Below are 27,040 nucleotides of genomic sequence, written 5' to 3' on the forward strand. Positions count from 1 at the left end.
AGGTATATTGATTGACCCGGCCGCATCGCTCGACAGACACAGAGTCCTGTCAACCATTTCTGGGCCTTGTATTGGAAATAAATCCCCCAGGGCAGGTGACCACGGCAGCTATCGTTCGAGAGTAAGAATGTAGCTGGAAACCCCAATATTGTTCTATTCCTGGTGCTGGCGTCTGCCATTGAGAGAGGGTTATGGGCTCCTTTTTTTTTATATTAAAAGAAAAAAAGGGTCATTCCCCGAGAGCCATCTGCGCCATGGAACGGCCGCATGGTGAACCGGAGGCCACCCCCAGCTGCCGCTTCACAGCTTTGCCTGCTCCTGCGGCGAGAGCTTCCGCAGCGGCGGCCCGCCCCGGCTCCCGTCCCCGGCCATCCTCAACGTCGTCTCCCCGTCGACGGCCCTCCTCATCCTCCACTTCTCCCGCAACGCCGTCGACGCCTTGCGCTCGAAGCTATCCGCGACGTGCGAGCCGATGACCGGGAGGAACTTGAACGCGCTGTAGTCACAGGTCAGCCTATGCACCGTCACCCGCAGTTCAAACCAATCATTGACAAAAAATGGGGGCCAGGGGGGAAGAGGGGGGGTAACTGACTGCCCAGCACCGCCGGTTGCGAAGAACAAACCCTTGATATCGGGATGGTAGTCGACGACAAAATCCCCCTCGGGCGTGTCGGTATACCAGCACAGCCGCCTGTACGCCCACTCCCGCTCCGCGAACTCGGGGAAGAACAGCCTCACGCCCTCCCGCAGCCCCTCGTCCGCGTCCCGCGGCAGGAACTCGGACGCGGCGTTGCTCCCGACTAGCCTCGGGCTCGACACCTTCCTGCCCGCCTCAGCCTCGAACTCGGTCGCGTACCCGAACCCGTGCCTCGCGACCTTGAGCAAGTTCGTCCCCGGCGTCGGCGGGAAGCAGAAGACCCCCGTGCTCATATTTATCATGACCGGCATCTCCCGCACCCGGTCTGCCTCCTCGTCCGACAGCCGGATGAACCCGACCGGCTGCCCCGACGCCGCAACGGCGTGACCCACACCGGGGACAACCCGGTTTGTCCACGCCCCCATCGCGAGCACCACCCTCTCCGCCTCCCACGTCGTCCCCGCCGCCGTCCGCACACCAGTCACGCGGGCCCCGGATCGCTGCAGGGACACGACAGTCCCCTGGGCGCCCGTCACGAACGAGACCCCCGCGCGCGTGCACTCGCTGGCCAGCGCGCGGATCGCCCCCGCAGCGTCCGCCCACCCGCCGGCGCGTTGTGCGTGGCCGTGAACGCCCGCAGGTCCGCCTGCACGCCCTTGTACAGCTTCTTCACCTCGGTGTCCGCGTCGGGCGGCTCGAAGAACTCCAGCGGCTTACCCCCTTCCGCCGCCTCGCCCCGCCACCGGCGATACTTTTCAAAGTACGGGCTCGGGCGCTCCTTCTCGTCGGCCATCATGACGAACCCGGACTCGTGGTAGTGCGGCTTGTACACCCCCGAAGTCCGCCACCCCTGCAGGGCGTCCGTCGCCAGGGACGAGTAGAGCGGGTCGGCGTACTCTGTGCGGATGATGCGCGAGACGTCGACGGAGCTGCCGTCCGGGACGGGCGGCAGGAAGCGGTCTAAGACCGTGATCGAGGTGTATCCCCTGTTGGCAGCGAGTTCGTGGGCGAGGCTTAGTCCGAAGACGCCGGCGCCGACGATGAGGACGGAAGAAGATGCGGACGACATTACGAGCGAAGAAAGGGACGGAGTGTGTGTGTGAGATGTCTTGGTTGCGTAATGTTAGATGAGCAACAATTTTGAAGTGAAATAAAGGACTCTTAGGGGAACTGGTTTTAACGTGAAAATCGGGTATGTTATAACCCATCAATACTTCGACGTCGACGGAGTTCGGTTGAAGATGCCGGTCGCCGGACCCACTTTTCTTTATCAACGAGCGGTGCTGACTCACTCCGTCGCGTGTTGCAATCGCGAGTTTTGATGGTCTCGCACCGAGTAAGAATATAACCACGGAGCTTCATTGCGGGCCCTTACAAAATTCTCTTCGCTCCTTCCTGTATTCCGGCCCTTCGGTCCTCCGGCGTCGGATGATTGTGGGGACACAACTTCGGGACTGCTTCAGGACAATGACCACGGAGTGGGTCTGATCGGCTTCTGTTCCGGTCGGTGCCGGGCGGTAGATGTTCGCGAGGTTCCCGCGGGGAGGACGACAAGCAAAACAAATGGCAATCCAAGGACGTGCTACCGACTATATTCCACAGGACCTAGATACATTTCCAATATACACAGTCTCATCACAGCTACGCAACTGGTAGATTGGCGCCTCTCCTTTCATGTCACTCGCCACTAGTGAAACTGGTCCTCCGTTACGCCCTGGCCCATGGCAGCGGTACTGCTGATGCCGCCTGTGACCATTTTCTGCAGCTCGTCGACGTATGTTGCGCCGCTCCATTTCTGGTGCTTGACGACGTCGACGCCAGAGTCCATCTCGGGCTCTTGCACGAGCTCACCGTACGCCCGCATGCCCTGTTGGCTGTACGCCTTGGCGAACTTGTCGCTGATGAGTGCCGTCGTGTGCAGACCTGCAAGGGTGATGAACTGCCAGCAGTACCCGAGCGACGCGAGGCGGCGGATGTACGTCTCCTGCTCGGCGCGAGGCATCGCCGTCTTCCAGTTGAAGGAGGGTGAGAGGTTGTAAGCGAGCCTTGATGGGTCATGAATTAGCCTTGGCTGGCATTTTTCGGGGGGGGGGGGGGGGAAGGGTGTTTTATTTTTATTTATTTTTGCATGGGTCTTGCATTGTGGTGACTTACTTCTGCTCAGGCCAAACGGCGTGGACACCTTTGGCAAACTCCTGCGCCTGCTTGTAGTCGGGGAGCTTGCTCTCCATCCAGATGGCGTCGCAGTAAGGCGCGTAGGCGATGGCGCGGTTGATGGCGCAATCGCAACCGCCCTTGAGACGGTAGTAACCCTCACGCGTGCGCGGGGAGTCCCAGTCGAAGTGGACGTCGGCACCGAGGATGCCCTTCGCAAGCGCGCGAGCCTCGGTGTTGCTCTTGCCCTTAGCAGCCGAAAGGTACTTCTGAACCAATCCATCCTTGTTGGGCTGGGGGCTGGCCTTGATGGCGTCGACGACGGCCTCGTCAAAGCGCTTCAGGTTGGCCTGCTTGAGCCAGTCGTCTTCGATGGCCTGAAGCTGCTCGCCGTTCTTGCCGGCCATCTCAGCGGCGATCATGAGGTCGTTCAAGGGCCTGAGACCGGGGTTCGTGGAGCCGAGGATGAAGGCGTGGTCACGTGGGTCAATGTTGGTGCTGAGGAGGGTGGCGGCCTCGGCGTCTGTACGGGCAACGGCAACGAGGTTGGAACCCATGATGTCGGCCTGGGCGCGGATGGCGACGAGGCGGTTGATATGCTCCTGGATCGGGACAAGGACCTTGCCGGCCATGTGGCCGCACTTCTTGGTGCCGGGGGCCTGGTCCTCAATGTGGATGCCGGCAGCGCCCTTCTCGATGAAGAGCTTGGTCAGCTTCATGACGGCAGTCAGGCCGCCGTGGCCGGTGTCGGCATCGGCAATGATGGGTCTGAGGTAGTCGACGTTGGCGAGCTTGGCCCGAGCCTCCTTCGGGACGCTCAGGCGCTCTTGCCGCTGTTTCCGGTCGTGGAACAGCTGAGCCATGAAAAGGTGGGCGACTTTGTTGGGGACAGTGGTCTATAAGGCGGGTCAGCAACAGATTGAGCACCGGCAGAGCATTGGAAACTCACATAGGGGTAATCTGCTAGATCCGGGCCGGGCTCGTCCGAGGCGGAGGCTGTTGATGATGATTGCCAGCCGGAAACGTAGACGGTGTCGAGGTACTTGGCCATCTGGGTGACCATGGTGGGCTCCAGACACCCGTAGGTGTAGCTGGCGTCCTTGTTCTTGAAGCGCTTCTCGAGAATATCATAAAGCTTCTTGGACTGCGCGTTACTCGGGTATTCGATCTTCAGGTGACCTCTCTTGGAAACGATCTGCTCAGCAGTGAATGGCCGCTTGGTGTGTCTCCATCGCGGCTCGCTCCACCACTGCTTGACTTGCTCAACCTCCTTCTGGAAGAGGTCATCTTCGATGTTGGGGTCCACGGCGGGGTTAATCATGTTGTTGGCAGCCATGATGAGCGATGTCGTGAGGCAGACTGGCGAGAAGAAGAAGCTGCTGTTCCGAGGTGAGGTGAGGTGGGAGGTTTGCTCGGGAGGGTGTGCTTCGAGACTGGAGATAGCAACCGAGGATGCGAAGAAATACTTGTATGCTTGGCAGGCCAGGAACCAGGAGTGTAGAAGCAGACAGACTACTGATATTATTCACAACTCAATTGGTGATGGAGTGAGTGCAAGGAGGAGACGGGGTTTCTTGGAGGGGAAGAAGAAAGAAGAAGAGTAAAAAGTCTATTTCGACAGAGTCACAAGCAAAAGAGGAAGGAGAAGCACAGGCAGGCATAATAATAAAGAAGTAGCAGCAAGCACTAGCTAGGCACGACGGCCATCGGTTGTCTTCGGCCAAAAGGCGTTCCTGAACCAATCGTCTTACATCTGTTTCGAGGCAAGTACCTCTGACCCGGGCCCAGGCCGACTGCTGGACAGTGTGAGTGACTCGGCGCAGTCCCTCATTCGCCCAGCATGGCGAGGCATAGATGGAATGGACAAATCTTGTCCTGGGGAAGCAGGACCGTGTGTAAAACAAACCTCGGATGCCGAGAAAAGTCTAGCTCGATGCACAGAAGTACAGTATACTTCTGTCTCGTCCCTTGGCCGTCCACGTCCAAGGTCATGAGGCACTAAGTATCTTGTAGGATGGGAGAACGGAATGGAATGCCTATGCATTGGGTGTGAGGTGCCTGCACAATGTGTCAATCGAAGCCAAGTGAGAAGGGGGTGACGTGACGTCGGGCTGGTGGTGTCTGGATTCGGCTCAAAGGGGAAGACGGATTGGGGCGAAACCACAGCTTTGCCGTCATTGGCCGAGTTGCCGAAGCTCCTTGCATCTCCCCCGCCGTGCCCCGCCATACCATGGCCCTCCCGCTACCGTCGGTACCTGTTGCTGCTGGAGAAGGGGAGCGGGTCTGGGGGCAAGCGGTAGCTGTGCAGCCGGACCATGGGAAGGAGATACCTACCTAACAAGGTAGGTAGGTAATCCGTAAACTGCACGCAGTCAACTCTGACGTCTGCCGAACCCCGAGATTCTGCAACTCGCCGCCAACTCGGCCAGTCTGGGTACTTGTATTTGTGCTCGGCCATGGCCTCCCCAATAAAAAAGCAGTGCGAAGCCGCTCCTCCATTTTCAACTTTCAAAGCAAAGCAAGCGAGACTTCATTTCATTGACCCCGGACGTAAAGTGAAGAGTCGTCAGTAACTCCAGCCACCACCGCCTGAGTGAGAGAGAGAGAGCCTTTACCCCAAACCAACCAACCAACCACCAGGAAAGATTCCTTGCGGGGTAGCCGTCGTCAAGCATGTGAAGAAGACCCCTCGTGCCTGAGTCGAGAGCTGATCGACGCCCTCGGCCCTCACTCGCACTGTATGTTCCGCCCGGATCCAGCCGTCCACGCGCGACGCCATCATGGATGGCCTCCGGAATTGCCTCCACCGTCTCGTGCTCTCCATGTCCTCATGCCAGTCACATGCCTTGCGCTGACTGTCACCTACCACCTATTAAACTCGACAAGCCTCGACATTCCACGGAACTTGTCCGGTCGACACGTGCCGGCCTTCTGGTCTACCGGTAGCTTACCCACCCCACCTGGGCCACCCCTCTCCATCCATCCATCCATCCATCCCATTTCCCCAACTTGTCAGATTACCGGTACGCTTCTCCGTGGTTGAATCGCATTGGGTGGATTGGATATCTGGTCTGGCCTCGCAGCCGCTCTAACCTCTTTTTCAACAATCTCTTCCAGACCCTGCTAGCTTTTTAGTCGTTTCTCCATACAACCAGGCACCACTTATCATGCCTACACAACAAATCACCGAGGCCCTTCGCCAACTCCTTTCGCAACCTCCGATGTCCGAGATGCCGCGGCAACCCACCAAAACAAGAGCGATCCCCTCTCGTGTCAAAAGATTTCATTCCCAACACTCCGACACTTGGCAATTGTATTGCTTGCACCGCTGCTGCCACCTCTTCACCGGATATGCACTCAATAGAGCTCGGCCAAGTGCTTCTCGTTGTTTTGCTCAATGGCATCGTGAAAGGTCTCGTACGGCGTCAGCGTACCCAGAGCACGCCGCATGTGCGCATTGACGATTTGCAGGCCGTAGACGTAGCTGGCGTTCACCCATCCGAATCTGGTCTCCGTTAGCACACTGACCACCCCAGTGCATCGCGTCGTCGGAGAACTTACCCTTCTTTGGCGACACCCTTGAAGTCGAGTCCCTGGTTGCCGTACTCTGCGTCGACCCTGTGAGGGTCGATAGGGCGGGTCACGTCGTACTTCTCGACAACTACGCCGTTGAAGTCAACAAAAGCCTTGGTGATCATGAACAGCCACTTGTAGGCTAGACGTTCAGCCTCATCGGTGAAGCTGTATCGCACTAGTCCGGTCCAGGCGAGCATTTGCTGGGGTGCCCAGCCATAGGGGTAATCCCATTGACGGTTGGGCCTTTCCAGGCCGACCACACCACGAGACTCTTCCGTGCCCGACAGGAGACCGCCAAAAGCTTCGAACTTGGGCAGCGCCTTCTGTACCATTGTCGCCGCTTGCTTGGGCGAGGCCACACCGGCCCACAAGGCCCAGAAGGTCGTGCAGCTTTCGTACGTGCACTGCTCTTTCTTGACGGTATCGTAGTCGAAGTACATGCCTTGCTGCTCGTTCCAGAGGTACTTGTCAATGGCCAGCTTTCTGCGCTTCGCCCGACGGTCCCAGATGGCCGACGTCACCACTTCGCCGGCCTTGAGCGGCCCGACGGCAAACTCATCTGGGATGACCAGCTTGTCGTTGAACACGTTGCGAATAGTGCGGGCAATGTCGGTCTCGTACTTGAACAATAGCGAGTTCAAATCGATGGTTGCCAGGTTGGCGCAGACTTTCTCCAGCCGGTATGATGTGTCGTGGCCTGACTCGCGCACGGCTCGATCATGCAGGAAGTACTCGTCCAGCTCGGGCTCCTTAATCGTCCCGCTATTGTATGCTTGCACAAACTCCTGCCAGGTGATGCCGTGCTTTTCGGCGTAAGGCTCGAGAACGTGGACGAAGTGACCCGCCTCCGTCTCGGGGGGGACGCCCAATCCCTCGGGTCGGTATCTCGAAAGACCAGTCACGGGGTCCAGACGAGGCTCGGCGACCCAGACACTATGATACTCCTTGATGGCGGCGAGCATGGATGTTCGGAGGAATTCCTTGGCGTCAGGCTCATGCTTGATCTTTTCATAGACACGGAGGGCCATGTCAGTGAGAAAGGGGGGCTGAGAGCGGCACAGGTAATAAGAGCGGGTAGCGTTCAGAATCTTGCCATAGTGTCGAATGCAGAAGCAGAAGTTCTGCACCATGGACTTGGCAAGATGGACCTTGTCGTTGACAAGAAGTCCCAAAGACTCCATGTAGCTGTCCCAGCCATAAAGTTCGTTGAAACGACCTCCAGGTACGACAAAAGGAAGGCCCCTCAGTGTATCCTCGCCAGTCTTGGGGTCCTTGACCTTCTCCATCTCAACCGCGAGGAGACCTGGCTTAGCATTCATGTCGCGAACCAGCTCGGGAGTAATGACCTCGGGGAGCTTCTGAACGTCCAAGCGAATCTCCGGTCTGTCCTTGGCGACTTTAGTGTAGAACTCCAGCTGCTCCGGGGCACCAGCGGGAACGTAGATACGAGGGCGTGGATCGTCGGTCCAGTCCTTGGGATCTCTGGCCGCGATCTCCACACTCGAAGCATCGATTCTTCTCGTCAAACCCTCCCAAAAGTGGTCGCGAATGAGTCTCGACAGTCGGTTGACAGGGTTCTCGTTCAGACGACCCTCGTCGAGGATGATCTGCTTGCGGCCGTATTCCTTGGCCAACGACAGCTCTTGCAACAAGTTGGAGAGCATGTATGTGCCTCGGACATCGAAACGGTTGTGGCCTGCGGATGCGGCGGTTCTCAAGGACCACACCTGGGCAAAGAATCATGTCAGTTTCGATTCCAGTATTTGGGGGAGGGAGGCAGCCAGCAAGTACGCACCTTTGGTCCATTGTCCTCAATGGTAATCTGCATGTTTCCATCGGTATCTTCCTGGGCCTGCAAGCTCTTGAGTGTCTCGTCCACCTGAATGAGGAACTTCCGGTTGTGAGGAATCGTAGATTCGTCTGGAGGACTTGGAATTAGCAACTTAGGCTTGGGATAAACGGATTGTCAAGCTCGGGACCGGACTAACCGTGACTGCCTCGTCGGAAGGGTTCGCGAAGCCCCATGCGCTCGAACTGCTGGAACAGGCTGTTCTGTGGTCGGGTTAGCACATCCTTGCTCCAGGCGAGATGGAAGATGACGAGCAGTCAGGGATGGAGGGTCGACAGCGTCGTCCATACCTGGGAGTAGGTTCGGGTTCGAGGGCCAGCGCGGTTGATGTGACGCTCTTCCGAAGTGTAGTACGTCTTGGCATCGTCGAAAACACCGGCGCCGTGGTCTTCGCTGGAGCCGCGACGGCGGCGTTGGCTCGTCGGGGATGTCATGGTCGAACAGCGTCGGCGATATTTGTTGTGGCGATTGTTTGGTTACAAACACGGGATGCTGACGTAGGTAGGTAGATGGCCAATTGACTTCAACTGGGCCGTGGATTTCAGGGTTATAGGCAGGATAGGTGCAGCGACTGGTCTGACCGGTAACGATTTTGTAGTGAGGTCGAAAAAAGCAGAAGGGGCGGAAGAATCTGGCTGCGTAGCGGTCGTGGCTGCGTCGTTGGATCGGTGAGAAATGGGGGGGAAATTGATGTGTGTAAGACTTAGGTGTCACGAGGCCCCGGATTGTATGGGAAGAGAGACAAGGGCGGCGCGCGGGATGGTGGCCGATTCGGTCTCAGACTTGCGGTAAGAGAGGTAGGTACCGACCACTGTTGGGGGTCAGCAGCTCAAGCAAGGTACCAAGCTACTTTGGCTTTGCTGCGGCTGACAAGTTGAGAGGAGAAGGGGATCTTGGTGCAGCCGGGATGTTCTGTCTGTCTTCCTTGCCCCGATTGTCGATTGTCGTGGAGGCAAATAGATGTTGCCAGGCTCTTCTTCTGCTTCTTGTGTCGTCACATGGAAAACTCAGGGATTCTCAACAAATCTATTCACCACTTTAATTCCAAGAATCCCGGGCCTCATGAAGTTCCAATGACGCTATAGCACGTTGCTTTTCCAGCGGTCTCCCCCACGCCGGGATCCATATATAAAGCTACCTAGCAGACCTCGCCTCAGCTCGCTGCAGCGGCAGGGCACCACGGCACCTCACTGGCGCATCAGCGGGCTGTGCGGTGCGGTGCCGGGTAAGGCTTGCCCTAGGCCCCGACCAATCAGCCACGTCCTGGTCCACCAAATGTACCGAGCCGCCAATCAAAAGCCGGTGTTTCCGAAATGATTCTGAACTGCGGGCCCGAGCTCCATGCTCCATGCTATGCTGCGTCACCGAACCCCCCCAATCTGGTCCAGCGGCAACGTTCAACCAAGACATCGAAGTCTCCAGACCCTCAGTTGCCTTTGAAGAAGCTCAACGAAGCTCATTGCAACTCGAGTTAGAGTCGGATTCAATTGAGCCTCATGCAAACTCCCTTACAACGGCTGCTTGGCGAAACGGTTCTCTAACAAGGTCCAGCCTGCACGTTGTGAGACCTTTCTCCACCGGGCTCCTGTTGCCGGACTCATCTACCTACGTACCTCTCCCTTCTTTCTTTTTCCAGTCTCATCCATGGCTTTCCCTATATTTCATGTGCAGTGCAGTCATCCGAGTTTTCGAGTTTTGAGAGTAACCGCTTGTATCCGTTACATCTACCCCTGAGACACTGATGTGCCTCTTTCGATGAGTCCAATACCCATCCGGTACACAAACCTAACCCACGTAGACGGCCTTGTCAAACGCGGCTTTAATTTATGCTGTTTTGTTCGGCTTATTCTTTCGCCAGAGATCTGATTTGAATACCCAAGACCCCCACGACCATGTCATGGTACAGAACCAACACCACTTTGTTTGGTTTTAATCGGCAAAGTAGCCCCATAACGGGTCGCGAGACCCTTTCTTCCATTGAACAGTAGATTTACACATGAGCGTCTATCTACGCGCTGACCAGCAATGCTGCTTCTACTGATGGAAACGGTGGTGTCTCCGGGCGAGCGGAGCATCGATTCTGCTTTTATACGAGTCCGAGCGAGCCAGCGCCTGCCGGTTATGGCTCGCCACGAGGTTCGATTGCTGTTGATAAGGTGACTATATCTCACAATGTCGTTGTGAGAGGTTTGGCCTAAACTTCCACCCTCCTGACCAATAAACTGCCGTACGAGGGCTTGTTGGACAAATGCCTTCTCTGGTGGCTGAATCTCAGGTGGGACTGTGTCCAGATCATGTGGAACTACTCCATGTTCAAGTACATACATATCTGGGAGGCGATAGTGAGACGCTACCACTGACAATACAGGTGAAGCAAGTCAATACCAAGCACCATAGGATATAAGGGATGGTTACATTTATGTTTAACTGGGGAACTCATGCTTCGCGGTGCTCTGGCTAAGAACCCTGTTTCCAAACATGACGAAGTGCTTCGGTGTCTCGTTTTGAGACGCCACAACTTGCCAGTGAGCAGCAGCGGTGGTATATGTATCGACGGCTGAGAAGATCTGTCCGAGACATTTACCAAACATAGAATCATTTCCCAGCTGCACCTATGCTCATCTTCCGAGACGAGCCATACAGAGGCTTACGTTCTCCTATAGCCACCACATCGAGAAGACAACCCAGGGGTAGTACGGTATACGTTGAGCGCTTCTAACCTTGTACGCCATGTAATAATCTACATACACCAAAACAAGCCAGGCTTATGTAACAACGAAGCTATAGGTTACGGACGAAGCATGGCAACATGCTGCCACAAGCCATTGGGAGATCCAGGGTCCATGGCTGCCGTTGTGGGATGATAAGTATTCGTCAAGTAGACAGCCGTTCCACACGTCAATATCCTGCCAGGGGAGAACAGCCATGAATATCCACCGGTAACTTGGCTTATATTTGCTTGTCTCTCCGCTTGTGCCTTGTTTCTGCTATTCTGTTTCACTGTCGCCACTGCTTGCTTCGCCGTCTCACAGCGTCACTCCTCGACGCCGTCTTGCGATCCGCCCAGCCTCTATTGCAGCCACGTTCATCTGCGAGCCCCGAGATGGCTACCAGGGAGCTGCGAAGCATTTTGAATCAGGTTTTGATGTTTGTTTGTTCATTAAGAGTTCATTGTTTGTGCAATTGCGCTCTCTATTCATCCTCCCTCCTGAACTTTGATCAAAACATTGCTGACATGCTTAGCTTTCTTCAGCTGCCATTTCCGTGAAACACTCTCATTGCATGTACCAACAATGAAGCTTGAAATCTCGACCTCTTTGCAGAAGTTTTGACGTTTGGCATATATAGATACCAATCACAAGGAATTCAAGTCCACCCTGTCGCTCTATATGGGGCTTGATAGTCTTGCCAGCACCTTGTCTAGGACTTTCTGCCTCAATTACGTCACAGCCGACTGTGGAAATGAGCTTCATAGTTGGTTCTAAAGCGTAGGGTCAACCTCCAGACTTTCAGTTCTGCCCACTAGACCGGCCCCTCGCGAATCTACTCAACCTGGGCTTTTCTCTCAACCGCCATGGCTCATCTCGGAGGCACACAGGCCGGGTATCTGGAAGAATCAGTCATCATATATAACAACTAGAACTTCAGAGTCGGTCAGAATCAATACTAGATCACTTTACACTCCCCGTAACATAGGTTTGGGCCAAACCCCTATTAGCATACGTCGAGGGACATGCAAAGCATCCTCTGCTGTTTAAGAGGCAGATCCATTCAGATTTCCTAGTCATTCCCAGTCATACGTTCACTACAAAGAGCTTCTCCCTACTCATCTATCGGGCACGTTCTCTCACCGATGTCTCGGAAAGCTAGCCAGTCCTAAGGCCGCCCCATTCCCCCTAAATAGAAATCGTATAAGAGTTGTAGGGGCAGTACCGGGTCGCAAAGAGACGAAAATGTCTCGTCCAAGCGGATAGATGTTTCTTAAACCAGTCGCATCACGAAACAATTGGCACATCGTTCGAGTTAGTTTACATGGCTAGCTACATCTGATAGTGGGCGGCGCGGATCGACACCAAAGAGAAGAATGCCAGGCGCGTTGGAAGGACCCGCGCAAAGCCGTTCCCGTTCTTCAGGAGCTAGCTGGTACCTCTAATACATGAATGAACTTCGGGATTTCGGTATTGACTTCACTGGGGTGAAGTTCCTGGGGGTTTGCACACCGATTCGTCAGAGCCCGTTTGACAGCTCAAACTTCTTACACCAGAGTCGTTGCTATGCTAATACTAAACTTATTGGGGTTCCTGCAGGTTCCTTTTATGTCGGACAGCTCAATTGCTAACATTGGGTTGAGGGCCGTACGATATCCCATTTCTCCGAGCTCTGAACAGTATGCTTGTTGCCATTTACGTTTTATATTCACATGCGTTGAGTGAAATGACATCCAACCATGGCCCCCTGGCAATGTCAAAGCCTCGTGTTTGCATTACAGTTTCCTGGTGCTTTGCTTATAATACAGACAGCGTACTTCCTGTCTTCTTAACTGCAGAACCTGGCCCTCGAGGGAAATGGATCATAGTGCGATATCAACCCAAGCCTGGACCAGCCTTTCTTTGTAGACTCTGCCCCATGATATCGGGACACTCCAGACGACAACTAGACATTGAGGATTAACCAGTCTTTATCAATCTCAAGGATACAATTGTGCCCTGTCATTTTCATCAAACGTATGGCATGTCAACAATGACTTATCGTCCTAGCGTCAGTTATGTACTCATTCCGCCGCAGGTTATTCGGCGAACCTGTCACAAAAAGAAACACGCTTGTAGGATCGCCGGACACGCTATATGCGCCCAATTCTCCTGAGACAGAACACCTTGTTTCGAAAACACAATGTCATGGGCGGCTAAGCATACCCGCGGACTCGAAAGGCAGGTTGTTAATAAGATTATGGCTGGAAGCTGTGATTGCGACGTCAAGGTTTGCCCCGAATCATGCTTCTGGGTCTACAATAGATTGCGTTGTAATGCCGTGCTGATTGGTTGCGTCTACCCCCAGAAGATGAGAAGATGCCTTCACGGCAGTCGAGGCATTTTGTAACAGGTAGTATCGGCTCCAGAACCAACATGCGCCTAAGCGAGTTCAATAGGAATACGGATACAACCTTCAACTAACTCAGAGGTTGGGTGGGTCCAACAAACAAGGTTCCGACATCCTGTGAACAATAATAGGGTAGCACTAAGCAATGTCGTATAGGCTCTCGCAATTACGCCGTATACGCGAGAGATCTGCTCGTGACACGCCCCCACAAGATGCGACTGCGCTTACAACTACTCCAATAGCCCGTGGTTACACTTGCGCCAAGAACGACACCTGGAGTGATCTCCACGGTGCGTCCAACTACGCTAGTGCAAATTGTTCTCTTCAGAGACCCTTGGAACCAACTACGTCGGTTCAACATCCTACAACAGTCTGCTATAACGTGATGTGAAAACTGTAAATACGTGCAAGAAGATATTCTGAGTCCCAACTCACCATTTCCGAGTGGTACGGTGTACGGATATATCCATCTAGATGTTTGTAGTTATATCCGACTTTGAGTCGTGGGTGCTGCAGTTGTTACATCAACTGGAGGGTTGGAACAGCCACGACTTATCGATTCCAGAAATCCAACAAAGGTTCGTTATCTAGGTGGCCCCTGTAAGTTCTTGACATACCTTCCTGGGTTATATCAATTCGTTCTTGTCCTCAGAAGAACCGTGATGTAAGCTCTGGGCAGTTTCCACCAGCGGCAGGGACATCGTTTGCTGCCGACTCAGTTCTGATGCTTCGCCAGCTGCCCTATATAATGTATTCGACGAAAAAGCTTCTACGGCACGATATCCGGTGTTCTCGAAGCCCACCCATCAGGTTTCCGAGCCGTACCAAAACAGGCTCCTTCCATGCCGCTAACCCCCTCTGTGACGAACCTCATGCAACAGTGGCAGATAGCTCGTCATGGTATGGTGCGACGTTGCTGTTTGTTGCTTCTACTGTTTCTGGTGTTACTTTTCCCATGTTCCTGTTTGAAAGACCTCTTCCAAAGCCAGGACGCTTGGGCGGATCAACAGTGGGATGCGCTGATTGTTACGCTCGATGGGTGGGATGGATGTCCCGTGATTTGCTTAACAGACCGCTTCTTCTACCGATGCGTGATTTAACTGGTAGCCTATGACTAGCTGTGTTGACGATGGGTACATTTGTGCGCTTAGTGCTGTTTGGGCACTGTAGATTATTTTGTGTTGACTCTGTGAAATGCATCTTACAGCTGTTTCCAGGACTGGTTTATATCAATTTCGGAGACGATATCAAATACCTATCTGAGGAAATTTTGAAGGGTCTACGGCTTCAGCAGGGCTTTGATCAAGCCCGCAACATCGTTGCCCAAGGATGGTTGAGAGACAACGGAGGCCTCATATGCGTTACATCAAAGCTCGTAAGGCAGCCATTCACTCTGACCGTGGCGCAGTAGAAGTTGGTTTGCTGTAACTGAAACTCTCTCGATAGCAATGCGACCAAGGTGCCAAGGTCAACCACAAGAAACCATGAGATTCTTGGTCTTTCCGAAAGACAAAATTATGGGATTCGCAGGAAGCTTCCAGGCGAACTAGGATTGTCACTAACAATAGTCGTCGGATGGGGAAAGCAGGAAACTGGATCGCGGTATGTTTTATTAAACTTTTCTTCGGGTTTTGAAAACACGGTTTGCGGGCTTTGATCCTGGATGACACATGACGATGTTTGATACGCACACACAAAGAGCAACGTGTGTTTGACCACCTACACACCTACCACCTGAAATTAACTTTTGGCATCTGCGCGCAATCCGGCTCCGGTTTCCACGAAGTAGTTATTATACCGGCCGGCAGGCTCTGGACAACGGATCCTAACCGGAAGTTCGAAGCTTCCATGCGTGCCTCGCCTACGTAGCGGATGCTCCGGTGGAGGGGATACCGGCCGAAGGATGAGGAAAGAAACATGAGAAAAGGCCGCATCTTCCATTGCACAACGTGGGAGGCAGTCTTATCGCAACTGTTCATCTAGATGTGACGTTAGACAGAATATCGTCATCGACACCGAGCTGCTCGGAACTGCCACATGATCGGAAAGTCCAGGAGCGGTACGGAGTGTAAACATGCTTCCCAGGTTGATAACACCTGACAGTATACACTATAAATGATTGACACACAACTGGAGGCAAGTCTTGCGTGGGCAGGCAACTGATTTGATCAAGTTGAAAGCTTGTTCTATGGAGCGACCGGGGGCAGGGCTCATAGGTGTACAGGCACGGTCAGCGTCCGATACCTGAACCGCAATTTTGAGTTCGCAGAGGGGTGTCATGTAAGGACATGTCACTCTCGAGATGTGTCATGTGGTCCTTGTAAGATGGCTGCGAATACCTACCATGACCCTACCTGCCACCCTGCATACGTCAATCAGGATATGGCTACTTTGTTGACACACGTGGAAGCACGGGTGAGCAACAGCCGCCCACACCTTCTCCATCAGCATGTCACGGAATAGATACCCTGTGGGGGTCGATCCCGGGAATCTTACCGCCCGGTCCACACTCAGCCACTGGCAAATCGTATCTTTAGGCATTACCAGAAGCGTCCCACGATGCCTTTTTGACGCCATTGTCATTGTCGGGCGGAACCTTTCAATGGGACGAAACAAATCCGTCCGGTCTTGGGCCCCAGAAAAATAGACCAAAAACCCGACAAGTACCATATCCGTCTCGGATCATATCACAATTAGGGTAACTCGCCAACGAGCTGAACCCCGAAAGAGGAAAGGCAACCTTTGTCAGCAATATGTACATGAAACATGATGCTACGCTTCTAGAAGATTGCCATATTGGGAGATGGCCTGCAAACCGAGTCAGACCCGGGTGCTCTGCGGTACGACTCGCTGGCAAATACCCAGTATCCCCTTGCGATGGGCGTACTCGGTGCTGCTTCAGTAATGACCTAATGGGGCATTTCCCAGTCGCTGATTCGGAGGGAAGTCCACCAGCAGGTCATAGGCTTCCGCTTCCCGGTTTGCTCTCAGGGGTGGAATTGCTCTGACGCGTAACCAATGGCGGGTCCGTTACGCTGAGCTGGTAGGTTGTCAGGTTGGTAATCTGTTAGTTATATAGCCCATGCCAACGTACAACATGCTTGACTCAAGCACAACGCTCACTGCTCCATTACCGTATCCTCTCTCGAGGTCCGGACAAAGCTAGTGATCAGGCTAGCCAAAGGTAGCTAGCAAATGTCCTAGAGCGGCTAGTCAGGATCTACATCGCTAAGCTCAATATAGAGGGCGGTCAATATATTCACCTCCTACCTGCCTACCGTTTTTGCTGCTCTTTGCCCCTTGACTATCTGCTTACGTACATGACTGACCCCTGCTTTCTGCCGGAACACTATACCTCTGACAGCAGCCGCGATACCTCTTGCCGTTAGTCTGGCTTACTAGCTTTGTCCGGACCTCGCGAGAGGATACGGTACCTGTGTTTGCCGTCTTACCATCACCAAGCGGGGCATTTTCTTGTTTAGGGGGTTCCTATCACAACGTCCGCCACTTTCAGTCTTGTAGGAGCCACCATCCGGCCGGCAAACTTGTATTGTAGCCATGTGGACTCACGGACCGGGAACAGCGGGGAGGTTGTGCACATTTCCTGCAAGTACACTACATAAATAGGATCGAATACAATGCACGATCCCCGCCACCAAGTCTGGTGGATCAACCAGTGAATGTTGCACATATTGAACGGACGAAAGAAAAGGTAAGGCATGCATTATGGAAATGAATCGCAAGGCGTGCGTGAATGGGTTTTTGATGACTTGGCACCAATGCATTGCTCGTCAGGACTGAGATATTAGAGTCCCTGGGCTCGGTGATGCCGATAAGGCTTTCGGACATAATGGTAGACGTGAAGGAGGAGGGTTCGAACAGGTTCGAGAAAAAGTCTATCGAGGATTCACTTCCCGCGGTAGCCGCGAAGCACGTACGAAAACCGCAGAAGTGGTGATGATGCTTCACGTATACAAACCGTCCGAACCATTCAGCATTTGTGCCTGTGTCATCCGTTGCCAGCATTCAGCAATCTGCGAGTCACTCACCTGGGGCCGCCCACAAAAAGTGTATGGTAGACGCATGCTCTTGTAAAACGCACGCCCACCACCTTCAACTGATCAGCCAGATCTACGTTCACCCCCTCCACCCACCACAGATACGACCACTGGGGTATTTGTACCCGATCCGAGCTGGCGCCAACCAAACTATCTGCAGCGGGGTGGTATTGCATCAGGGACCCATAGGTCCAGAGCCGAAAACCGCGACACGGACCTAATGTGTACTAACGCGGTTTAGAGGGGGAACGCTATAGATAAGCTAAGAAAACAATTAGGCATAGCCTTACAGTAGGTATAGTGCTAGTTTATCGCTATTAGCTAGAATCAAGATAGCTTTTGTATAATCGACATCTCTTTTAAGATAGTTATATATATATATTTAAAAGTGTCTCAAAACTTGAATTTAGTAGTTAATGAGAAATCTAAAATTCTTTCTTTAGTTCTTTAATAATTTGATTTAGTAATTAAGCTGGTGGTAACAATATAATCCATTACTTATACTTAATAATAGTAGTAGCAGTAGTTTTAAATCTTTTATGAACTATTAGTAATGAAGTAAAACTTGGAATTATAATATATTAATTATATAAAGTATATAACATGATAACATTTACTTACAATAGTATCTAGCTAAAGTAAAATATCCCTGTGAGACATTTAATATTTACCCTTACTACAGAACTTCACTTTTAGTCAATATTTACTCTCCATCATGATGTCAGTTATAGGGGGTAACATCATAGGGGTATTTTACTGACCCCTGCCACCCCGTATTTCTCAAAATGCAAAAGAGGCCTAGGAAACCAACCTGTGAGTAATATAGAATCACGACCCCAGAAGAACACCCTAACCTTTCAGCCCCGATGGGTCATGGTGAGGTTTTGAGTTTTGCATCCCTGGCTGCAAGCACTCGTACTTTTAGCACAAACCTTGTCCTCGTAAATCCCTTTTTCCTTGCCCGCCGGTCCTTGTACCACCGTCCCTTGGCCCGGAACGAAGGGGTCCTTGGAAAGGTTTGCGCTATTGTTATCCTCCAGTTAACCGACCCCTCGAAGGAGAGATTAACGTGATCATCTGCCAGCTGCAAAGTTTCGCCTACTTGTAGCGGTCAACAAGGCTGAAGTGAAACGCAAACGACGAATGTTTGATGCTTTGACCCAGATCAGAGTTTGTTATAGTGATATTAAGGCACTGCTCAAAACCAATACGCTTGGCTTTGTGGACTTGAATTGTCCGTTTTTTTTTCTTATCCATGATTTGAGGGCTTTCGGAGACGGAAGCGCGGTCGGGTAGTGGAATCACATCATGGCTGCAGCTTGGATTGCACTTGAACACAAGACGCCTGTTTATACTCAAGCCCCGTGATTATGCCGGTGCGAGATTGGCAACGCCAATGAGACTTGGCCCATTTACCCATGAATGTACCACGGCATGAATGCATGTTTTCTAAATTTCCATGGATTCCTTCCGGTCCTGTTGTTTGCCAGAGAATCCCGCAGATCGCGCCCCAGAGTTTCGTGCGAAACCTGAAAGCTGGCAGCACTTGATCACGGAGTTTGGACATAGTTTATGCGTGGCTGTCCGAAGCTTGTATGCTCAAAGTATCTGTCACCTTCAACCATGAATGAGATCATCAAGCACAGTACTGCTACCATCTTTGAGGTAAGATTGATGATATGCAGTAGTTACTTTATCACAGGAGAGTTAATGGTTTCCGAGAAGCTTCGGACGGAGGGCGGCGCAACCGACTTATTGATACTCAAAGGCGTCACAGACCTTGAGCCATTAGGAAGCTTGTAATATGGGAGCCCCTGTTCACACACCCCGGGCCATTTCATCACAACTCTCGATCCGGAGTAGATACTGGGGCGGGTGCCGGAGAGATCTCGAGGACCACAATGGCCCTCAGATACTTTGGAATTAATCAGCCAGGCCTGGTGAATCCTAATGTGAGACTTTCGCGCTTCGATACAAACGAGTGCGGACAACAAAGCGCGGCGCCAGCGCCAGGATTCAATAAATAGAATTGCAAATACTCAACTCTAAAGAATGATTTACGTTTGGCCGTCGGTGACTTTCGGGGGAGGACGGACTCATCTGTGCGGAACAATTACCTAGTGTACTGCGGTAAAGCTGACTGGTGTTGCACCACGCGGTACTGAGTTGGTGGGCGGATTGTAGTGAGGTAGTTACTCAGTAGGTAGGCAGGTAGTGAGAGTAAGGTTTCTGCCTTCCTGTGCAGCGTGTGGACGTGCACCAGGTGATGGGACGGAGTCGGAGACCGGTGCTAGCATTTTCCGTGTGTCAACACGTGATCGATCGACAAGTCACTCGCGGCATGCTCCGCCTAGCGTGCCGCCTCTGCCAGGTACCCACGATTACAGTTGGGCAGTTCATCGGAAGAGCTCCATTATCGTCAGATTTTTCCCTTCGAAAGCCAAGCCAAGGATCAAAGTAGCAAAGGCAATCCATCTGCCACAGCGCGCGCCACAAAGCTTCGTCTGCACTGGTCGACGCGACTTGGCCTTTCTGCGAGCCCTTGGACTACGTGTGTTTGCGCTTCGACGGAGTTTTGGCTGCAGCGGCGTATTGGAGCCGGACGCGCATTTTGTCGTCATCCACGCGCAATTCTCGGCGATACGGTCTCCAAGCTCTCAGCAACCTCCTAACACCGAGGCTTACCACCCAACGAAAGGCTATCGGATTCGCCGCGCTTCCATCCAAAACCTTACCTCGATCACATCCATCATCGACCCGACTTCATATATACACACTTTGGAAACAACACACTTGACTTTGGAAGTAGGTGGCGTGACCTTCTGAGCAATCAACATGATGCGACCCGCTTTCCAGATGGTGGCTATCCCGCGGCGGGCGGTACCGACAGTAAGACAGAATGCCTGGGAAGCAGCATGGAAGAATCAATTCAGTGCCCCAGGGAGGTCCCTCATGACACCCACCCAACGATCACTGAGTCAACGAGCTACCTCAGCGCAGTCGGCGTCTCGATGGTCCCAAAAGTACCGGTCGAGCTGGATTACATCTCGTCTGGGAACTATGCTTCGCTCGCCGCATCGAACCTTCCGATTCTCGGCCCGACAGAGGAATGTCAAAGATGGCGCTGCACAGGAATCGCTTTCGCTAAGCCAAAGGTTGAAGAAACTCTCGAGGGAGTACGGCTGGTCGGCTGTAGGTGTATACCTCGCTTTGAGTGTTCTCGACTTCCCTTTTTGCTTCCTGCTTGTTAGGATAGTCGGCACAGACCGAATCGGTAAGCGATGCAAGCATCTGATCATGGTGAGTTCACACTGACAAATACGCTGCAGGGCAACTTGAGCATTGGGTCGTCTCCAACGTTAAGAAGATAATCCCTTATTCAGTACAGAACTGGTGGTCCGAATCCAGGGCCGCGCTTAGCCATGCTGAAACCGAACAGCTGGGCAGCGATGATATCAGCGAGGCCGTCGAAATGGCAGGTTGGGGAGTGGAGGAGGCGGAGCGGCGCAATAAGGCGGAAGCTAGTAAGTCCATGCAACTCTCTCTCTACTTGAGGCCTCCCAACAGCCACGAGACCAATACAGTTCACGAACTGACTTTTGTCGCAGGCCTAGGAACTCAGCTGGCGTTGGCCTACGCAATCCACAAAAGTTTCATCTTCCTCAGAGTACCTCTGACCGCCGCGGTAACGCCAAAGGTTGTCAAGGTGCTCAGATCATGGGGATGGCAGATCGGCAAGCGGCGGAGCAAATAAACCGCGCGCCGGTGCCCAGCCCCCACCGCATGGTTGACGGGTCGGAAGTTCCTAGGTGCCGGGCGCCTGCTAAATCATGTATCATCAACGAACGACGCACTCGCCTTGCTTTTCGGCAAATCGTGCCTGTATACTGTATTCTTGTTTTCGTTACTATTGACGGCTTATAGACGCTTATAGACGCTTATAGACACTCCCACCACCCATAGATCTGCATCGCTATTTAGCACTAAATGAGGCAGTCAAACTCTGCTGGACTGCACATGATACAGTCGGGCTTGGCCCGATAGAATTTGCTTCAGTACAAATGTTACCGGAATTCCGCGCAAAGAGGATGGTCGGATTTGCATTTTCGCATTGCATAGTTTGGCTAGGTCCACCCGTCATGGTGCCGTGGTTTCCGAGAGTGCGGGATTATCTAAACCCTTTTCTCTGGCACCCATCGTCATACATTGTACTTGTACAGGTGATGTCCACAGAAGTCAATAGTCTGAAGAGGGATACTTTGGCATGGGAGCCGTCCGGATGAAGGGTGATGCCTGCTGTTGTACGCCGTACGATGCAGGACACGCGGGCAGCAAAGCGTCGCCACCCAAACGCATGTAGCAGAGGAAGTTGCGTCGAGAGAAGAAGAGAAGGAATGTTCTATTGGGCTTCGAGAACCATACTTGATTCAGGATGGTTGGTAAGATTATGATGGCTTGGTGGGGCCCCAAGTCAGTGCATTCCATCATCAGACGTCCGAAGCGTGTTCGGGGTCGAGTCACATCCAAAGCTGAATGATACTGGCGAGGGTATTCCCGGCCGGCTAATGGTGCCACATGGACGTTGGCGAAGCAGCTTTCTGGCGTGCCTCAGCATGACAGTGGCGCGCCAGACCAAATACGGCAAGGCGGCAGTGGTGGTTGGAGTGGGTGACGGGACATGGCCGATAAGAGGGGAGTGAGAGCAGCTCAGGATGCGATGCTCGACGAGCCTGGCCACGCGTCGATGAAGCATCGGTATGGGGACACCGATGTGTTTCCCGTACCAGCTGACCCGCTCACAATCTCTTGAAGCGTGTGCACATACCTGTATTATGGCAGGTAGCGGCGGCCACCCTTGAAGCCCAAAGTGCGAAACGATGCCATGCCGCGGCATCCTCTTCGCTCCGCGACTCGTTACGCCCTTCGCCCTCCCCACCAAAGGCCTCGTGGATACAAACGAAGGCGAAGACTATGAGGTTGAGTGTGTAAACTATGTACCTGTAGTTTATGGAAAAGAACAGACGCTCCACAGCTGGGGGGTTGAACCCTTGAAGTAGGGGGAGAGGGGAGGGGGGGCAAGAAAAGAAAAAAGAAAAAAAATCCATCTTCCAGGCCGCCACTTCGAGGCCCATCTATTAGAGGGGAGCTTCTTGGAAATACGCTCTCCGGTTCACCGCCAGCGAGCCTGACCGGGCCCCGAACTTCTACCTCAAACGGGAGACACCAACTGGATCCTTAGCATCTGCCGTGTCGCCCCGTTGGCTCTTCCGTGGACGGGCTTGTCAGGCATCTGCATGATCACCCAGTCTGGCCCCACCATTCCCCATAATTTAAAGTTCTCTATCTTCTAGCATGGGCCGCCAAAGGGCAGGGAAGGGGGGGCAGCTGGTGGGAACATGTGGGAACCGGTGGGCCGTCAAAGTCCTGTTCTCGCCCCGGCTTTTTGTACGGAGCAGAAACCCTCCTCTCCGAAGTTTGTCCTTTTCTTTCCCTTTCCCTCGCCGTTCGTTGGTTGTCAGCAGCCCATAAGAGAAGGGGGTTTCCAAAAAGGACGACCATGCGAAAGCCCTGAACCCCTGTCTGGGTTTGGGACCCAAACTCTGTTTACTTCTTCGAGCCTGGGGATGCCCTAGCAACTTCGGGATCTGAACTTTTGATCGCACCCCCTTTCCCCTTCGGCACCTGAGATCATCGAGCTGTGTAGGTATGTGCATTCTTACCGAACATGGCGTCTACGGATACTGTTACCCCTTCGGCCCAGCCATATGATGCAGCTGGCCCACCCAGCGTCGGGTCGGGTAGTACACCTGTCTCCATCAGCCGGGTTGTTGTAGGGTACGAATGCCTCTATATGACCGTATATAGTACCTTGTTGGCTGACGAACCCAACCCTCCCAAGCCTGCCTGCCTATGCCGTTCCGCACCTACACAGCAGTAGTGTATGCAAATCCGGAGCTCGACCGCCAGGCGGTCCAGAATAGGTCGTGATTGATCCACATCCTATCCGGAAACCCTGTTGTTCAGAAACAAACTCTGAACGAGGTGGCAGTCGATCCGTACGAGGAAGCAAGGAATGCGTACAACAGACACATGTACAACTCCTCTAGGGTTCTAAATGCTAGCATACCACAAATCCTAGATACACATACAGTGTAAACAGGCACACTCTATTACTGTCTGAATATCTAGTAAGAGTGAGTACTTTGACATTTGAATCGCGTCAGTCTGGAGATATATGCCTTGGAGGTTAAGTAAACCTGTAGAGGTGTCCTTCCTCTGATCTCCAAGCGAAAGCAACCTTTTTTTTGTTTTTGAGAGTTTCTGGGTTAATTCAATTTGGTACGCCAACACCTAGAACCCTAGTGGATGTGCCAGGACTCAGTGTCATGATTGCCTCTGTCTCGTTGTTGCAACCGCGATGTTGTTTTGCCATTCGGTGGACCAGCATTTCCCATTCGGGACATATCTCCGTGCTGAGCGATCGCCGCTTCCTCTTCGAGTCTGTTTCACGCGACAATACTCCGTATCGACCGTAGCTGTCCACCCCCCTGTGCCGTTGTTGTTGCCGTAAATCCGGTGCTAAATCCGGCATTTAGCCGATGGGAATTTCATCTACTGTCAACAGCCGTCGCAGGGGCCGTTTTCTCTCGGGGGAAGAAGGATCACCATCTCATCCGCCACCGGCATCGTCAACAGAGATATCAAGGCTTCTGTCCAATGTCCTCCGCCCCTCCATCCTCCAGCCGTCTCTTAACGCCGTTCCGCGGGGCCGGGCCTGACAACGCCAGAAGCCCCCGCCGGGGGGTGCTTGAGTTATGTAGGCATAATGTGGGACTGCGTAGGCATCTTGAACTTGTGTGTCGTCACTTGATCGCCTTTTTAATTCCCCAAACCTTGTGCAGTGTCGTGTATGCAGGGGGTTTTCCGAACGGCCTGTGGCACAGGTGCGGGGCCCGAGACGTTGGCCAGATCAGAGATCGAGAGCCGCCCCGGGAAGGGAAGGGAAGGGGGGTTTAGGTAGGCTGACTGAGTTACGTACTGGAGTGAGTACGTACATCACTCATGCTGACCGGGCTAGTGCACAACGGCTCAGGCACGGTGGCACCATTTGTTGCTATCCTGGGTTGATGAACGGAGATATCGACTAAGTGTGGCAATCGTTTCGAGGTTTCGTGGGGGAAAGCCAAGAGTTCATTATGATTACTTCTCCGCTGCCGACGATGAGAGAAAGGGAGTGTGAGAATGAGGAGGGTCCACAGTCGTTACGGGGGAGGGGTGATGGTTGTTTACGTACCTTGCACTACCTAGGTACCTATACCTAGTTTGGGTACGTTGGCTTGTAATTTTGAGAGGCACTCTAAACCGGGGGGCCCCAACGGTCATTTACAACAGTTTTGTCGATCTTACAAGTCCGGGTTATGAGCGAGACTGTCACTACGTAAATGCCAGAGTCAGGCTCGCGCCTGAGACGCGCCATGGCAAAGGAATTACGTACCTAGCCCGTCACAAAGTCTTCAGGGTCCACGCGAGGGGAGGATTTGGGACATGGGCAAATGCCAACGAGGGTCACGAATTTGGGAAATCCCATTGCTCCGGGCGTCCAATGACACAAACCCTCCCCCTTCCTGACGTGCAGGGAGCAGTGCGTGGTGCAAGTCCTGTAGTTGCTCGGGTACGCAATGGACAAGCGGTGGCGAGGTACAATAGACTGTGATAATATATAACCTATGCAAAGGGAGATAGGTAAGCCCTCCAAGAGTTCTCGTGGGGAATCCTGCAACGTCGGGGTTCCTTGCTCGCTCTGGATATGTACAGAGGTATGCTTTCGCCTGCAACGCCATACATAACAAACCGCAATGATGGGTCAGCCTCGGCTCTGGGCTGGGGCGTGTGAGGCGTTGGATGATCGCTATGGGCCCGGTCTCGGTCAAAGACCGACCGGCTGGCAAAGTTGAGGGGCATGGCAGCACGTAGGTACCGGTAGAGAGGGTAGTGTTGGTAACTGGCTAAGCGACTACCAGAGGCTCGCTCCTGAGTGGACGTTATATACGAGCAGAGAATCGCAATCAAAAGAGAGTTTGTATCATGGCAGGGTCTCGTCTGACTCTACGGATGTATGCAGAGGAATCTGCCCACCCAGGCTGCTGCACTTTGGACGCGGGTACAGCTCCTTGAGGAGGCGAAGGCCATCCCGGCCTTCGCCATGTAGGCGTAGGAGGTCGCGGTCCCGCGTGGCATGTGGATCCTGAGCAGAACAAAGGAAGACGAAAAGAAGAGTCTAGTGTAATGAGAGGCGACGAAGGTGTTTGCCTCCACACACACATACAAATCCACAGATAAACCATAGCTGGGGGAAGGACGCTGTGGGCAACGGAAAGGAAGAGAAAGGGCTTCTGCCCGTCGAAAGTTGGATGGTAGGGGCCACTCCCGTACTGCGTGGAATCAGAGTCCAGTCCCTTCTACGTAGTATGTCCTGCGACTTGTCAATGCCGGGTCGGAAGCCGGCTCGCTCCCCTCCCAGCAGGTCCGAAAGATAGAGTTTGCAGTAAAACAAGGCACCTCGCTGTCCCATGCAGGCAGCAAATTTCCACATCCCTTCAGCTCGAGCGACATTGATGCTAGCTGCCCCTCCACAGCCCACCTGTTGGACCGAGCAGAGTGAGAGGAGAGGGAATTGAAGAATCCCAGGGGGTATATATGCACGGGCTTAGTAAGGCTTGGCAAAAAACATGAATAGAACGAGGGTAATTAAAGCAGTAAAAACATAACTTGTAGTTTTATTTATAACTTTTGAAGAATTATTATTGAGTTGATATTATAAATATACTTACTTGTATAATTAAGACTTACTTATGTAGTTTTAGTGAGCTGTAATACTTTGATAATATTTAGAATTACTGTTTTAAATTCTTGAATAGGAAGTTTCAAGTATTTATTTATTAGAAAAAGTAGTATAAAGCTTGAAAGAAACTAAACATAAGTCACTTTTTAGTTAAATTAGTAAAGAATAAGTACTATGTATTTCTAATTAATTTACGCGTTATTATATTTTTGATTCTATCAAGATATGTCTTTAAATTTACTATTTACTAGCAAGAAGTACATTACTGAAGGTGGGAGGTTTTGGTTCTAGTGCATTGTCGGTCCCCTGTGGCTACCTTAGTAGTGTATTGGTACTCCCTACGTAGTACGTAACAGCCAGGTGGTAGCACATGGAGGGGTCCAAAACGGAGATCAACTCCGTCGTCGATCCGTACTAATGTATGGTATCGCAAAGGTAGCCGTACCGCTGCAAGCACAATGACTCCCGGCTGGCAACCAGACAATCAGGGCAAAGCGACCTTGGGCGGCTGATACCTTATGGTGTCATAAGCTAGGGATAGTGGATGGATCGTTGGTAGATCCTTTTCTCCTTTCGAAATGTTTTCTCCTTCTTTGTACGGATACAGGGCACGGCACTTGATGCTCTGCAGGTTTGCATGGCCAACTGCCACATATAGACAGATGGGTAAGGAGACCGATGATGTCGGTAAGCGGCGGGACGGGGGCGTGGAGGGGGAAGGGTTCGTTCCCGACAGGTTTGTTCTTCGTCGGCTATCAATTGTCAGCCACCACACGGATACGGAGCGTTGACAGGGAATCGGTGTGTCGCCCAACCTGGGACTTAGG

General features: G+C 52.8%; 4 protein-coding genes across 4 annotated transcripts; 1 reads left to right on the forward strand and 3 right to left on the reverse strand.

The window, feature by feature from the left end:
* Positions 1-300: 300 nt before the first annotated feature.
* On the reverse strand, positions 301-1,706 carry GLRG_04225 (FAD dependent oxidoreductase; the record flags this gene model as incomplete). The annotated part of the gene is made up of 3 exons (XM_008094910.1): positions 301-496; positions 593-1,283; positions 1,355-1,706. The coding sequence occupies 3 exons, from the start codon at positions 1,704-1,706 to the stop codon at positions 301-303; spliced, it is 1,239 nt and encodes a 412-aa protein (XP_008093101.1).
* A 618-nt stretch (positions 1,707-2,324) lies between these two features.
* On the reverse strand, positions 2,325-4,127 carry GLRG_04226 (isocitrate lyase family protein; the record flags this gene model as incomplete). Its single annotated transcript, XM_008094911.1, has 3 exons — positions 2,325-2,682; positions 2,792-3,687; positions 3,741-4,127. 3 exons carry the CDS (start codon positions 4,125-4,127, stop codon positions 2,325-2,327), a joined length of 1,641 nt encoding a protein of 546 aa, XP_008093102.1.
* A 2,021-nt stretch (positions 4,128-6,148) lies between these two features.
* On the reverse strand, positions 6,149-8,650 carry GLRG_04227 (trehalase; the record flags this gene model as incomplete). Its single annotated transcript, XM_008094912.1, has 5 exons — positions 6,149-6,296; positions 6,353-8,094; positions 8,163-8,287; positions 8,356-8,419; positions 8,507-8,650. 5 exons carry the CDS (start codon positions 8,648-8,650, stop codon positions 6,149-6,151), a joined length of 2,223 nt encoding a protein of 740 aa, XP_008093103.1.
* An 11,636-nt stretch (positions 8,651-20,286) lies between these two features.
* Positions 20,287-21,125, forward strand: GLRG_04228 (uncharacterized protein; the record flags this gene model as incomplete). Its single annotated transcript, XM_008094913.1, has 4 exons — positions 20,287-20,563; positions 20,628-20,645; positions 20,701-20,895; positions 20,980-21,125. 4 exons carry the CDS (start codon positions 20,287-20,289, stop codon positions 21,123-21,125), a joined length of 636 nt encoding a protein of 211 aa, XP_008093104.1.
* Between the last annotated feature and the right edge of the window lie 5,915 nt (positions 21,126-27,040).

Source organism: Colletotrichum graminicola, assembly GCF_000149035.1.
Source record: "Colletotrichum graminicola M1.001 genomic scaffold supercont1.13, whole genome shotgun sequence".
NCBI lineage: Eukaryota > Fungi > Ascomycota > Sordariomycetes > Glomerellales > Glomerellaceae > Colletotrichum > Colletotrichum graminicola.